This window comes from Pempheris klunzingeri, chromosome 14 (genome assembly GCF_042242105.1).
Source record: "Pempheris klunzingeri isolate RE-2024b chromosome 14, fPemKlu1.hap1, whole genome shotgun sequence".
Taxonomy (NCBI): Eukaryota; Metazoa; Chordata; class Actinopteri; order Acropomatiformes; family Pempheridae; genus Pempheris; species Pempheris klunzingeri.
The window spans coordinates 25,059,852-25,074,723 of NC_092025.1; the positions used below are offsets into that span (position 1 = coordinate 25,059,852).

Consider the following 14,872-nt stretch of genomic DNA (forward strand, 5'->3'; position numbering starts at 1 on the left):
CTAGTACTAAGACTGTTACTAGTACTAAGACTGTTACTGCTGTTACTAGTACTAAGACTGTTACTAGTACTAAGACTGTTACTACTGTTACTAGTACTAAGACTGTTACTAGTACTAAGACTGTTACTACTGTTACTAGTACTAAGACTGTTACTAGTACTAAGACTGTTACTAGTACTAAGACTGTTACTACTGTTACTAGTACTAAGACTGTTACTAGTACTAAGACTGTTACTACTGTTACTAGTACTAAGACTGTTACTACTGTTACTAGTACTAAGACTGTTACTGCTGTTACTAGTACTAAGACTGTTACTGCTGTTACTAGTACTAAGACTGTTACTGCTGTTACTAGTACTAAGACTGTTACTAGTACTAAGACTGTTACTACTGTTACTAGTACTAAGACTGTTACTAGTACTAAGACTGTTACTACTGTTACTAGTACTAAGACTGTTACTAGTACTAAGACTGTTACTAGTACTAAGACTGTTACTACTGTTACTAGTACTAAGACTGTTACTAGTACTAAGACTGTTACTAGTACTAAGACTGTTACTGCTGTTACTAGTACTAAGACTGTTACTACTGTTACTAGTACTAAGACTGTTACTACTGTTACTAGTACTAAGACTGTTACTAGTACTAAGACTGTTACTGCTGTTACTAGTACTAAGACTGTTACTAGTACTAAGACTGTTACTGCTGTTACTAGTACTAAGACTGTTACTGCTGTTACTAGTACTAAGACTGTTACTAGTACTAAGACTGTTACTGCTGTTACTAGTACTAAGACTGTTACTAGTACTAAGACTGTTACTGCTGTTACTAGTACTAAGACTATTACTGCTGTTACTAGTACTAAGACTGTTACTAGTACTAAGACTGTTACTGCTGTTACTAGTACTAAGACTGTTACTAGTACTAAGACTGTTACTGCTGTTACTAGTACTAAGACTGTTACTGCTGTTACTAGTACTAAGACTGTTACTAGTACTAAGACTATTACTGCTGTTACTAGTACTAAGACTGCTACTAGTACTAAGACTGTTACTGCTGTTACTAGTACTAAGACTGTTACTAGTACTAAGACTGTTACTGCTGTTACTAGTACTAAGACTGTTACTAGTACTAAGACTGTTACTGCTGTTACTAGTACTAAGACTGTTACTAGTACTAAGACTATTACTGCTGTTACTAGTACTAAGACTGTTACTAGTACTAAGACTGTTACTGCTGTTACTAGTACTAAGACTATTACTGCTGTTACTAGTACTAAGACTGTTACTAGTACTAAGACTGTTACTGCTGTTACTAGTACTAAGACTGTTACTGCTGTTACTAGTACTAAGACTATTACTGCTGTTACTAGTACTAAGACTGTTACTACTGTTACTAGTACTAAGACTATTACTGCTGTTACTAGTACTAAGACTGTTACTAGTACTAAGACTATTACTGCTGTTACTAGTACTAAGACTGTTACTAGTACTAAGACTGTTACTAGTAGTAGAGATACTGCTGCGTTACTATTACTAGTATTACCACCACATATGCTGCTGTTACTATTACTTTGCTTCTTCTAGTATTACTACTATTAATACTACATCTAATACCATTACTACTACTGTTACTATGAGTACTACCTTTATTGTAATCACTGTTGATACAATCAGCATTACTACTAATTATATCACCAGTACTACTACTAGTAGTATTAGTAATAATACCACCATTGCCATTAATACTTGATACCACCCGTAGTAACAAGTAGTACTACCTCAACAGCTGTCACTATTACTACTGCTACTGTTTCTACTAGTATTACTACTACTGCTTTACTGCTAATACTGTATTACTACTATTACTGCACCGTTTGTGCTATTAAAAGTACTACTTGTAGTATTACTGCTACCACTGTCTCTATTACTGTGAGTATTACCTTTTCTACCACTGCTGTTTCTTCTGGTATTACTGTTACTGCAGTACTACTACATCTACTAGCAGTACTGCTACCACTGTCTCATGACTACTGTCTCTACTACTTCTATTACTACGAATTATACATTTTCTACTACCACTGTTTCTACTAGTATTATAATACAATCATCCATACTGTACTAGTACTAGTACCACATCACTGTAAGTATTAATACCACAGGCTGCTTCTGCTACCACGAATAATACTGCACTGCTACCGTTAGTACTACTACTTATACTACTGTAAATGATTACTAATACTGCAGTATTTCCCTGTACCTATTCTTAAATTACTCACACACAGTAAGTACTACCTGTGCAGTAGTAGTACTACAGTACAGTACAGGAGTACTGCTGCTGTGTGTGAGCAGCTGGACTGGATACAGTGTCAGTAAATTAGATTCAAACAGGTGGTGTGTGTGTGTGTGTGTGTGTGTGTGTGTGTGTGTGTGTGTGTGTGTGTATACTGTTACACACACACACACACACACACACACACACACACACACACACACACACACACACACACACACACACACTAGACCGGAGGCACAGCGCCTCCTGCTGGCACAAAAAGTCTGACTTGTAGTAGTAAAAGAAATGGTAGTAGTAGTGGTACAAGAAGAAGAAGTACTAGTAGTAGTACAAGTAACTGGTAGTAGTACAAGAAGTAGGTTGTGGTAGTACTATTGGTATTACATTGGTACAAGTGGTAGTGGTAGTACTAGTAGTAGTAGTGGTAGAAGAAGTACTAGTACTATTGGTATTACATTGGTGCAAGAAGTAGTAGTAGTAGTGGTAGTACTAGTAGTACTAGTCGTAGTAATAGTAGTACTAGTCGTAGTCGTAGTACTAGTAGTAGTCGTAGTACTAGTAGTAATAATAGTACTAGTCATAGTCGTAGTAGTCGTAGTAGTAGTAGTACTAGTCGTAGTATTCGTCGCAGCAGTTTTGATACTAAAGGTTACAGTCGTGAAACTGGTTGTAGTTGTGTCAGTTTGTTTCAGGAGCTTTCGACCATGTCTCAGGGTCTTCCTCAGAGGACTGAGTTTGCTTTGTTTTGTAAGGAGGTGGTTTCCATGACAACTGAACTCCTCCATCCACCGAGGAAGACCATGAGATGTGGTTGAAAGCCTCGGAAACCAAACTAAATCAGTTTTTTTCCAGGTTAAATTAGAATAAAGTGATGATACTACAGGCTTTGTATTGATTACGAAGTGGAGTAAACGGGCCGTCATGTCGTCCCTGTCAGGCTGCAGAAGGCTCAGGAGGAGCAGCGCTGCGTTCAGGTGGAGAAGGTGAAGGTGGAGGAGGAGCTGAGGAGCGAGATCGACTCAGCCAAGCAGGAGGCTCAGAGGCTCCGAGAGCTGCGAGAGGGAACCGAGAACGAGCGGAGCCGGCAGAAGTACGCCGAGGAGGAGCTGGAACAGGTAGGCGGGTTCAGGTGGCATTTTAAAAAACCAGAGAGATCAGATGAAGTACTAGTAGTACAGTACTAAGAGTTAAAGCAATAGTTGTAGTAACATTAGAGGCAGCAATGTGGCTACCAAGTGCTGTTTATTTGCTCTCTTCAAAGCCACCAGACTCCATTAAGAAAAACAGTAATTCTACCTTGCAGATCACAGGAGTTTTACAGAGTTAGTTTGGATCCAAAGTCATAAAAAGTCCACTGTTCTGTGAGGCAAAATTGCTATTTTTGTCAGTGGATCTGAACTGACCCTTTAAAAGACTGTATGACCTCTACGATTCTTTTTGTTTAACCACAGACGTTATAGTACTTTCTTCAAAGCCACCAGATTCCACTGACAAAAATGGCAATTTTACCTCGCAGAACAATGGGAGTTGCAGGTCTACCACTGCTTCAACTGCTTAGTTATTTGCTTTTAAAGGGTTAATTCAGATCCAAACTACATCTTTAAAACACCAAAGTCACACAATGGCACAAATAAACTGACCAACTGAGGCCAGCAACTCCTGTCTTCTGTAAGGTAAAATCCCTGTTTTAGTGAATGGAGTCTGGTGTGTGCGCAGAGAGCGATATAACGACTGTTTGTGGTTAAACCAAAAGGATCTTCCAGGTGAAGACTTCCTGCACCAATTAACCGTCTTCTTGAGTCAAAGAAGTACAAGTTTTGATGCAAATATCACCTTCGTAAGAGTGAAAACACTTCATCTAGTGTGTGTGTGTGTATTCATGCAGTACAAACGTATTTCGTAGGTACGTATGGCGTTGAGGAAGGCGGAGAGGGAGCTGGAGTCGCGGGCTCACTGGGCGCCACCGGAGCCTCTGCAGAAGTGGCTTCAGCTGACGCACGAGATCGAAGTTCAGTATTACAACATCAAGAAGCAGAGCGCAGAGAGGCAGCTGCTGCAGGCCAGAGAGGGGGTGAGGACGAAGACATACTGCAAACACTGAGGATGGTGATGGTGATGATGATGATGATGATGATGGTGGTGGTGTTGTTTCAGGCGGAGAAGATCAAGAAGAAGAGGAGCTCTTTGTTTGGGACCTTTCACGTGGCTCACAGCTCCTCGCTGGACGATGTCGACCACAAGATCCTCTCTGCCAAGTGAGTGACCCCTGACCAAAGATCCTCTATAACTACAGATGAATCACTACAGTCCAGAGATGGTGTCCACTTCCTGGTGGTGAAGGTGGTGTGGATGCAGTCAGACTGTCTACAAACAGCTGCTAACACCCCCCTCCTCCGCCCTCAGACAGGCTCTGGCCGATGTGACGGCGGCTCTCCGGGAGAAGCTCCACCGCTGGCAGCAGATCGAGTCTCTGACGGGTTTCTGTGTGGTCAATAACCCCGGTCTGGGAGCGCTGGCCACCGCCCTCAACCTGGACCCGTCCTTCCTTGGGCTCCGGCCTCCGACCCCTCAGCACCTCCTCCTGTCTGATGACCTCGACGACATGGACGAGGACATCCTGTCTCCTGGGACGCTGCAGTGTAAGTCTGACCCTACCAACAAGTAACCTGACGTGTCTTATCCCTCAGTGTCACACAGCTCCAGCTTTCTCTTAAAAAACAGTGGAGCCCTCTAAAAGGAGGTGTTTCTAACCCTCTGTGTCCACATCCTGGTGTGTGAGTGACTGGTAGGTAGTAAAAGTGTTGGAACTGATCCAGTAGATCACCTCAGCCAGCAGCCACCAAACGGGCTGCAATGGCTGCAACGTGATCCTTTGGGACAACTGCACCTGATCACAGTAGGTCCACTAAAAGAGCTTGTTTGATCCACTGACAGGCTCAGAGTGTTATTCTAAGTGTGTGACAGCATCATGGAAAGGATCCCTACAGAGAGAGACCTGGAAGATCCTTTTGGTTTAACCACAAACAGCACACACACCAGACTACATTCACTAAAACAGGGATTTTATAGAATGGTTCCTGATCAACCACTGTCTTGACCGGTTAGGTTGTTTTTGTTATTCTGTGACTTTGGTGTTTTAAAGGTTTAGTTCAGCTCCAATAAAACATTTATGTAACACACAGAAACACAAACTAACTAACCAAACAAGGCAGCAGCAGAGCAGCAGCTCCTGTGTCCTGTTCTCTAAAATCCCTGTTTTAGTGAATGTAGTCTGGTGTGTGTGCTGTTTGTGGTTAAACCAAAAGGATCTTCCAGGTCTCTCTCTGTAGGGATCCTTTCCATGATGCTGTCACACACTTAGAATAACACACTGAGCCTGTCAGTGGATCAAACAAGCTCTTTTAGTGGACCTATTCCAACACTTTTTGTAAAAACTAGTCATTTTAAACACAAAATATGTAAAAAAATAGGGCCCAGGTTCTCCTGTGCATGTAAACACACCTGTGTCTGACTGAATCTCTACAGGAAGTAACGTAAACTAAATTGAATCACTGTGGAATCGTCCTTTAAATCCCCTGACAGCACCGATCACCACCTCGGGTTTGTTACAGGAGCTCATGAGGGACAAACTGTACAAGACATTTACGTGGTTCCTGTCAGAGAACAGTTTACCTGTCCTCACCTCACCTCCTCTCAGCTCACCTGTGGTCTCCGTCCTCTCCTCTGATTGGTCCTCTTCTGTCGGCATCTCTCTCTCTTTCGATTGGCTCCCTTTCAGACGCAGCATGGCAGATGGACCGGCGAGTGAGCGACCTCTGGCCCCTGAGTGGCATCGCCGACACCCAGTCGCCATGGAAACAGTCTGGTTGGCCACGCCCCTCCTTCAGACTCCCCCTTCCCTGATTGGTTCATACCTCTGTAGAAGGGGCGGGGATAACTGATCATGTGATCCTTTGACAGGGTTTCAGAAAATTACTTAAATATTAAAAGTAAACAGTTTTTCTAAAAATCCTAAAACTTAATAAAAAGTTAGAATATTAATTTATTATATTTTATATTATATTATATTATATTATATTTATTATAGTGTCATGTATGGAGATAATTAAATTGTACAGTAATTGCATTAAAATTAAGCTAAATTATTTCGAGGTTTCTTCCTGTTAAAGGGGAGTTCTTCCTGTTAAAGGGGAGTTCTTCCTGTTAAAGGGGAGTTCTTCTTCCTCCACTGTTGCTCAATCTAATATCTGATGCTGCTCATGTGGGGATTCTTGAATCCTTAATGTTGAATTCCTGAATCGTTGGTCTCTCTCTAATTAAAGAGTTTAGTCTAGACCTGCTCTCTAAGCATCTTGAGATAACACTGTTGTGAATTGGCGCTATATAAATAAAGATTGATTGATTGATTAGCAATATAATTGATTTTAATCTGAAAAATATAAATATTAAACCATCTTGAGCAAAATTATTTTTTTAAGTGACGTGTTTCTATTTTAATTAAAATTAGATATAAATACGAAATTGGTTGGTTATTTTGTAATATTTTTATACGTTAACTATGCTTTTTTAAAAAATAAAATTTAATTATGATACTTTCTTTTTATGAATTCATTATAATAATTTCAATTAATAATTATTTTTATTAGCAAAATCTGGAGTTTTCCTCCCAATAAAGACCTGAATCCTTTTTATATGTTCAGTGTTTTTGAAGTAACAAGTTTTTAAAACAGTGAGTTAATGTGGGAACCCTCCTTCACTGTACACTTGAACAGAGCTTTTGCCTTTTCAAACAGAGGTTTAAACCAACGTGACGGCGGCGTTCACATGAACATCTGTCTAAATATCACAAACGACGCATTTTAAGAATGGAGACTAAATTTGAGGTTAAAATTCGTCAAGAGAGCGTGTTGGAACAGTCTCTTGCATCTACAAGGTTAGCCTAGCTTAGCATAAAGACTGGAAGCAGATGGAAACAGCTAGCCTGGCAGTGTCCAAAGTAAAAAAAAAAAAAAATACACCTACCAACACCTGTAAAGTTCAACGTGATCAACAATTACCTCGTTTGTTTAAGCTGCACACAAACAGAAGTGTTTTTGTGGAACTAATTGCTGGAACTATTTCTTGACAGACAGATTGTGTATCCATCCGCCAAGTGTCTCAGTTTTGTATGCAGATTAATTGGTATTATTTCATTAATCCACTAGATATAGAGGTGTATGGATGCTTCCTCCTGCTCCCACTCTTTGTGCTAAGCTACGCTAACGTCCCGCTCTGATTGGCTCGCCCTCAGAAAGACAGAGAATAAGAACTTTTTACAGACGTGACGGGACGTGGGACGCAGAATAATAGATTTCAACCTTAAAAAAAAGGCCCACCTAAAACAGTCAATATCAGTTATGAGTATATATTTAGAATATTTTTACCACTTTACTGCGGTCAGACATCCCTTTTCCTCAGGGAGCTGAAGCAGTCGTGAAACCACCAAACTCCATTGAAAAAAACAGTGATTTTATCTGGCAGAATACTGCGAGAATAAATTGCTGGTCTACTGCTGCCTTGGTCAATAAGTTTATTGTGTGACTTAGTTGGTTTAAATGGTTACTTTGGATCCTAACAAACATGCTAGTTTGTCTATCGAGACAACAATAGAGCTGCAACTCCCGTATTCTGTGACATAAAATTACTGTTTTTGTCAATGGAGTCTGGTGGTTTTGATAGAAAGCAATGTAAAGTGGTTAAAATATGTTTTCCTGCAGCAAACTATCCTTTTAATGCTTGATGGAGTTGCAGGGAAACTTCATCCTATGATAAACGTCATCAGACCAACTGCTGACGTGTCTCTGAATAGAACAGACAAGCAGGTGTCCATGTGAACGCCTCCTCACCTGTGCAGCTTCTTCCTCCACCATCCTTCCTCCTTCTGGTCAAATCAGACATCTTCTTCCTCCTCCTCCTCCTCCTCCTCTCCTGCTCACCTTCTCCCTCTCTGAGGACCTGGAAAACACAGCACTATTTTAGTTTTTACCTTTCACTTTTCCCTCCTGTTGTCACTAACATCCACCCACAGGTCTGCAGCAGCTCAGAGCACAAAGAAAATGTTTCTGATTTCAGCTTTGGAAGTCAATTCAATTCAGAGTTTAATAATTTAAAGATCCACTTTGTCCTTGAAGACAAAGAAAAGTATCTTATTTTTAAGTCTATTTCATACCTGATTTTCTTTCACATAATTATCAGCATTTGTCGTCACATCTTTAAAGTCCTGGACGTCTCGGCAGCAGGCCTGAGAAAGACCTGGACACTTTTATGCTCAGGAAGTTTCATGCACCACGGAGCCTCCAACACTTTATCTATTCATACATCTACGGATCCTCACACCTGAACCCTGGAGCTTTGTGTTTCTGCCACAAACATAACTTGGAGACAAAGTGGGCTTTAGCATGATGCCTCGCAAAGTTAACCCAAAATAGTGTGAGACTTTGCACTTGTTCTCCTGAAGACGTGCTGCTTCGTGAATCTGTTGTCTCTTGCACCTGTAACCCTGAAGGACTTTCTTCTATTTGTGTGTCTTAACTTCCTGCGTTTCTTTTTCAGAATAAAACTACCGCCTCAGTCTAACTCCTCCTCCTCCTCCTCCTCCCTCTCCTGCAGCTCAGAGCCTGATGCCCCTGCGACAGAGGATGGGAGACCCCGCTCTCATGTACAGCTCCCAGAGGTTGGTTGAAGGGCGGGGCTTACCTGAACAGGAAGGGCGTGGCTCGTTCACGTCGTCCCGCCCCCCCAGCGGCCACGCTCGGCAGAATCGCAGCCGCTCCATTGGCCAGCTGGAGTTCCTCCCCGTGCCCTCACCCTCGCTGTCCTCCTCCCTGTCTCACCCCTCCATCGGCCCCGCCTCTCCTCCTCCTCCTCCTCCTCAGCCCTCCGTCCTCTCATTCTGTCCCCCTCCTCCGCCCACCGGCTCCTCCTCTTCCTCTCCGTCCTACGCTGAAGGCACCGCTCATTTCTCTGCTCTGCTCTTCCGTTCTTCTTACTTCCATTCGCTGGAGGCGGCGTCCTGCCTCCCGCCTGCGGGGGGCGCTGTGACGAGCCGGCGGCAGCGCTGTCGCTCCGGCAGCTTCGGGTACCGTCTCCTGCTCCAGTGTTGATACTGATGAACTAACGAGGCAGAGGAGAGGCATCACTGAAACATCCACACACACAGATTTGATGATGATGAACTTAAAAAGATTCATCGTTTTTTAGTCTTAAAGGGAAATAAGAGTTTATTTATAGTTTAGAATTCATGAATTTCCTGGATTCAGTGTTTTACAGTACACATTTTCTTGAGGCCTGAACAACCTGATAAAACACAGTAAGAGCAGCTCAGTGGTCTGGGAGCGTTTCAGAACTCTTCTTCTTTATAAATCCACTTTTGTGAATAATTTTAAGAGAAAAATGGAGAAAACATTTGCTAATGTTCTCCACATCGCAGCTTTATCTATTAATTCTTCTTACTCACTGGTTTTCCTGCTAACTTTGCCGTGTTTATCTGCCTTTAACATCCTTTTTTCTCCATCTGAATTATTTCTTTTCCATTAATGCTTGTTATTGTTCATCAGTTCCTTAAATCACACTAAAATAAAATATCACGTTAGCTTCATTATTCTCTCTTTCTCTTTTTTAGGGACATCATGAACCGCTCGGACTCTGACTCCGCCCTCCCTCTCTCTCACGGCGAATCACGAAGCCTGTACGGCTCCAAGCCCTTCCTCCTCTCCTCCAGGCTCCACCCCCTGCAGGGTCAGGGCTCCGTGGTTGGAGGAGGAGGAGCAGGAGGAGGAGGAGGAGGAGGAGGAGGAGGAGGCCTAGAGAAGAGCTCCAGCCTCGGGGAGCTGAGGGGCACATCTGCCGCCGCCCTCGCCCCCTCCAGCTCCACCCGCTCGCTCTGCGTCACCTCCGACAGCCCGGCCTTGTTCTCGTCCTCCGCCTCGCCCAGCTTGTCCGGCAGCGGCGCTCGGACGGGCGTTCAGGCGCCGGCCAGGAGGAGCCCCGTGGAGGAGGACGGCGCCGAGGAGAGCGAGTCGTCCGGCAGCCGGAGGAGAAACGCTTTTAATAAGATCTTTAAGAAGAAGCAGGGACGTCACTGAAGCGTCAGAAACACAAACCTGCTTCAGGTGTGGAGGGATCTTCATCTGGGGAACATCTGTCCTCAACTCTTCACTCGTCAGAACAGCAGATCTGGACTCACTGAACTCACAACGATTCCTCCAGCGACACAAACCAAAGAAGAAGAAGCAGCAGAGGAGGAGACAGTAGAAGTACAAACTGGACTCAGGGTCTTTTCGTCCTCTCTCTTCTCTCTGAAGAGAAACAAACAGGATGGATGGAGATTTATTGGAACAATAAAGACATTTAAAACAACAAACTTTGGGGGGAAAACAGTCACCTGATGAATTTGGCGTCTTTAAATTAGAAAAACTGGTCTGTGTTTCCTGTTGGGTAGATTTAGAGCATCGTGAAGTTCACTTAGGGGACGAAACCACTCAGCTTGTAGCTCTGAAATCACTGAGAGAAATAAACGGAGTCGTTAATGAACCAAAGACTAACAATCACCAGCCTGTTGACACATTTGTCCAATTATTGAGCCACTGGACTTAAAAAGCTTTTGTTTTGTCAGAAAAACAAAAAACACAGAGACAGTTTTCCCTCAGACACTCAGCGCTGCCGCTTTAACGGCGTAGTCACACTGAAACTCACTACCTGTTTATATACTTTTGTTTTATAACTGCAGTTATGACTGCAGTGAAACTGCCCCTGAAAGTGTCTCCTGGAGGCTGATGGTGCCTTCATGTCACATCACAGTTGTCGTTACTGTCAGTTTCTGAAAGCGCAGATATTTTTGCCCTCAGTACGACATTTTGATCTGAAATAACGAACATCAGCCAAAGTCTGTCGTTGAAGGAAACTTCACAGGAATGATGACGTGCTGCGTTTGACCATTTTAACCTGTATTTATAAACAGGAATCTTTCTGTCCCAAGTGGTTGTGAATGTGGCAAAAACACTCAAAAAAAAGACACCACAACCTCACAGAGACCAAAACTAACGATTTGTTAAGGTGCTCACTGTTAAAGGAGAACCACACCCAGGTATTTTGGTGTCTAAATGACTAACAAGTACAAAAACCTGCTCCTGATCACAGTAGGTCCACTAAAAGAGCTTGTTTGATCCACTGACAGGCTCAGAGTGTTATTCTAAGTGTGTGACAGCATCATGGAAAGGATCCCTACAGAGAGAGACCTGGAAGATCCTTTTGGTTTAACCACAAACAGCACACACACCAGACTACATTCACTAAAACAGGGATTTTAGAGAACAGGACACAGGAGCTGCTGCTCTGCTGCTGCCTTGTTTGGTTAGTTTGTTTGTGTTTCTGTGTGTTACACAAATGTTTTATTGGAGCTGAACTAAACCTTTAAAACACCAAAGTCATATAATAACACAAACAAACTCACTGAGCAAAGCAGCAGTAGAACCAGCAACTCCCATAGCTAAAATCCCTGTTTTAGTGAATGTAGTCTGGTGTGTGTGCAGAGAGCGATATAACGGCTGTTTGTGGTTAAACCACAGTCGTCAGTGGATCAAACAATCGATGTAACACCTGGAAGTTTCCCTCAAACAACCAGAAATAAACTGGGACCAGTTTGACCTGAAAATCTAAATAATGTGGATGTGAAACATGACCAGTTTACATGTCAGTAACAGTATGTTAATATTGATGAGGAGCGTCTCTGAATGCACTGCTGAACAAGTGGCCGGTGTGCAGTGCATTGTGGGATATTGAGGACCAACTCCTACAGAGACGATGCATCCAGGATGAATTAATGCATGATGGGAACTCCCGTGGTCCTGCTTTTGTTTCATGTGTATATATCAGAGTGGAGTTTATGATTTTACTATCTTACACCTGGTACGTCTGAATTTTACATGTACAAACAGAAAACTTTAAGATTTTTTCACTTTTTGCATGAAATTTGAGGTCAGGTTCAAAATCCTGTTCACTTTAATAAGACTTTTGTCGATTTCAGACTGTATTATATTTCTTTTCTGTAAATTATTAACAGAATTTCAACTATATTGATAATTAATTTATGTCTAAATAATCTATATCAAGCAAACGTTCCCCTGTTTGTGTCACCCCCACTTTGCTTGTTTTGCTTTGATTTGCTTCCTGTGATGTTAGAAACAGAAATGATTTGGGTTTCGTTGGCTGAAGAGGCAACTTTTGATTATTGGAGATAACAGCAGACATTTTTCACACTTTTCTGGGAGAAAATTATTGGAAGATGAATCGATAATGAAAATAATTGTTACGTTTATGACGGCTGCTGACACCTGGCTTCTCAAATAATCTAAATTATTTGTGGTTTTAGAGCTAAACCCTCCAGTATCTTATTGGTATCAGACTTCAGATGATATTCAGCTCTAATATTACTTCCACAACAACTCACCGAATCACCAGACGGCGTCTCTGCTGCCCACCATCATGGCACCTTGAACTTATTCTCACTGTTTGATGTTCACCTGTAGAGGAAATGTCAGATTTTACTTGAGATGTGGAAATAAAAATGTCTGTCTGCATAGTTTGGATTCACACACACACACACACACACACACACACACACACACACACACACACACTAATAAATCAGCTGATGTGTGTTTTGTCTGCAGCAGGATGTTCAGCAGGATGTGAAGCTTAAATCAAGTCGACTGTATTTACTCTGAACAAAGATGAATGTCACACTGTTTATTTAAAGAGGTGAGGACTTCATTACCCAGAAATCCTGTCACATGATGCCAATAAACTCGACACCAAACACCTCCGTTCCTTAAAGTGACCACGAGGACATTTTTTGCTTCGACTTCCTGGACCACTATTCAACAAATGTTCTCTATTTATGAATAAAAAATCTGAAATAAACTGTTTGTATTTTGATTGTTGTGGTTGTTCATGTTGATCTGTGTTATCTCTGCTCTTCTTCTCTGGTGGCCGTACGTCGGTTTTTAAACAGCAGCCGTCACTCAGGCTCTTCCTTTGATGAGTTGTGCTCTGTCATGGCTTAATTTGTGCTCGTGGATTAATTTAGATAACGTCACACTCTTAGATGACTGGATTTGTCCTCTCAAATCAACAAATTATGATCTCAGATTAATAACTGGTGCTCATGAGTGACATAATTTATGCTCTTAGTTTAATAAAGTGTAAAAATAAAACTCCTCATGGCCTTGAATTATTAGATGCATTCAAGCAAATAACTTAATAAATCAGGCTCTAAAATAACTGAGATTCAATTAAATAATGACTTAAGTATTGTTAAACCTGGGTCCTCTCTGTCCATATCCTGGTGTCTGTCTGGTGTCTGGACCAGACTCCATTGACAAAAACAGTCAATTTATCTCACAGAAGACAGGAGCTGCTGGTTTACCGCTGCCTTGTTTGGTTAGTTTGTTTGTGTTTCTGTGTGTTACACAAATATTTTATTGGAGCTGAACTAAACCTTTAAAACACCAAAGTCACAGAATAACACAAACAAACTCACTGAGCAAAGCAGCAGCAGACCTGCACCTCCCACAGGTTAAATCCCTGTTTTAGTGAATGTAGTCTGGTGTGTGTGCTGTTTGTGGTTAAACCAAAAGGATCTTCCAGGTCTCTCTCTGTAGGGATCCTTTCCATGATGCTGTCACACACTTAGAATAACAATCATACATGAAGGACACATAAGAAAAACACCCACAATACCACATTTAACCACATGATGCATGCTGGGAGATTAATTGGAAAAATAGAGATGAATTGACGTAGACGAGATGAAAAGCAGCGTTAATACTGACAGACATCGCTAACCCTCCACCTCACTGCTCACTCCAACGATACGGTGCATTCACTGACCTGTCAGCTGCTCAGGAAATCTGCCACACAGAAGGAGGCGTTGAATCACCAGGGGGCAGCACAGAGCCGCTGGGAAACAACAGCAGACTGAAAGGAAGCAAAAAATTGAAGAGTTTGTTGAAGGTTGAATTCAGCTGTTGTGACAATATGATAATAATATGACAATTCCACCTTAATTAATTCATCTTCAACCTGAAAATGAACATTATGTATGTTAAGGTACGAAAGGTTTCATTTTAATCCAGAGATTCAGTGACGCTCCCCAGTCAAGACCAACAAAACTCACGTTAAGATCAATAAGTCCATAGTCAAGACCAAAAGGTAGAGCTCTGGTGATTGATTATGGATAGCTGATGAATAGATCTACAGGAAACTAATTGGCTACCAGTTTGATCACTAATTGTTTGAGCCCTGAACATCTGAAAATTAGATTTAGTCTCAAATGAGCTGCTTTTCTTGGTTTTGTCTTAGTTCGGACGCACTAAGTCATCTGGTGAGGTCACCTTGGGCTCTAGGATATCGTGATTTGACCGTTTTATATTGACCAATCTATTAATCGAGACAGGAATTGGCAGATTAATCTGTAAAAATGAATATCAGACGCAGCAGTAAGTCCCAAAGTCACGACTCTGTTAAAACAAACTTTTGG

The 14,872-nt window shown here is 41.9% G+C and overlaps 1 protein-coding gene across 3 annotated transcripts in view; it reads left to right on the plus strand.

Moving 5' to 3' along the window:
* LOC139212819 (stromal interaction molecule 1-like) overlaps positions 1–13,269 on the plus strand; it is a 29,579-nt gene extending 16,310 nt beyond the window's left edge. For 2 of the 3 annotated variants that reach the window (XM_070843360.1, XM_070843359.1), the window contains exons 8-14: positions 3,233–3,410; positions 4,199–4,366; positions 4,450–4,550; positions 4,699–4,934; positions 6,074–6,160; positions 8,944–9,007; positions 9,956–13,269. In XM_070843360.1, the coding sequence (XP_070699461.1) occupies positions 3,233–3,410; positions 4,199–4,366; positions 4,450–4,550; positions 4,699–4,934; positions 6,074–6,160; positions 8,944–9,007; positions 9,956–10,418 (1,297 nt within the window). In that variant the 3' untranslated portion in view covers positions 10,419–13,269. The remainder of the gene's footprint in view (positions 1–3,232; positions 3,411–4,198; positions 4,367–4,449; positions 4,551–4,698; positions 4,935–6,073; positions 6,161–8,943; positions 9,008–9,955) is intronic. The other variant, XM_070843361.1, reaches the window with a different exon arrangement.
* Positions 13,270–14,872: the final 1,603 nt, after the last annotated feature.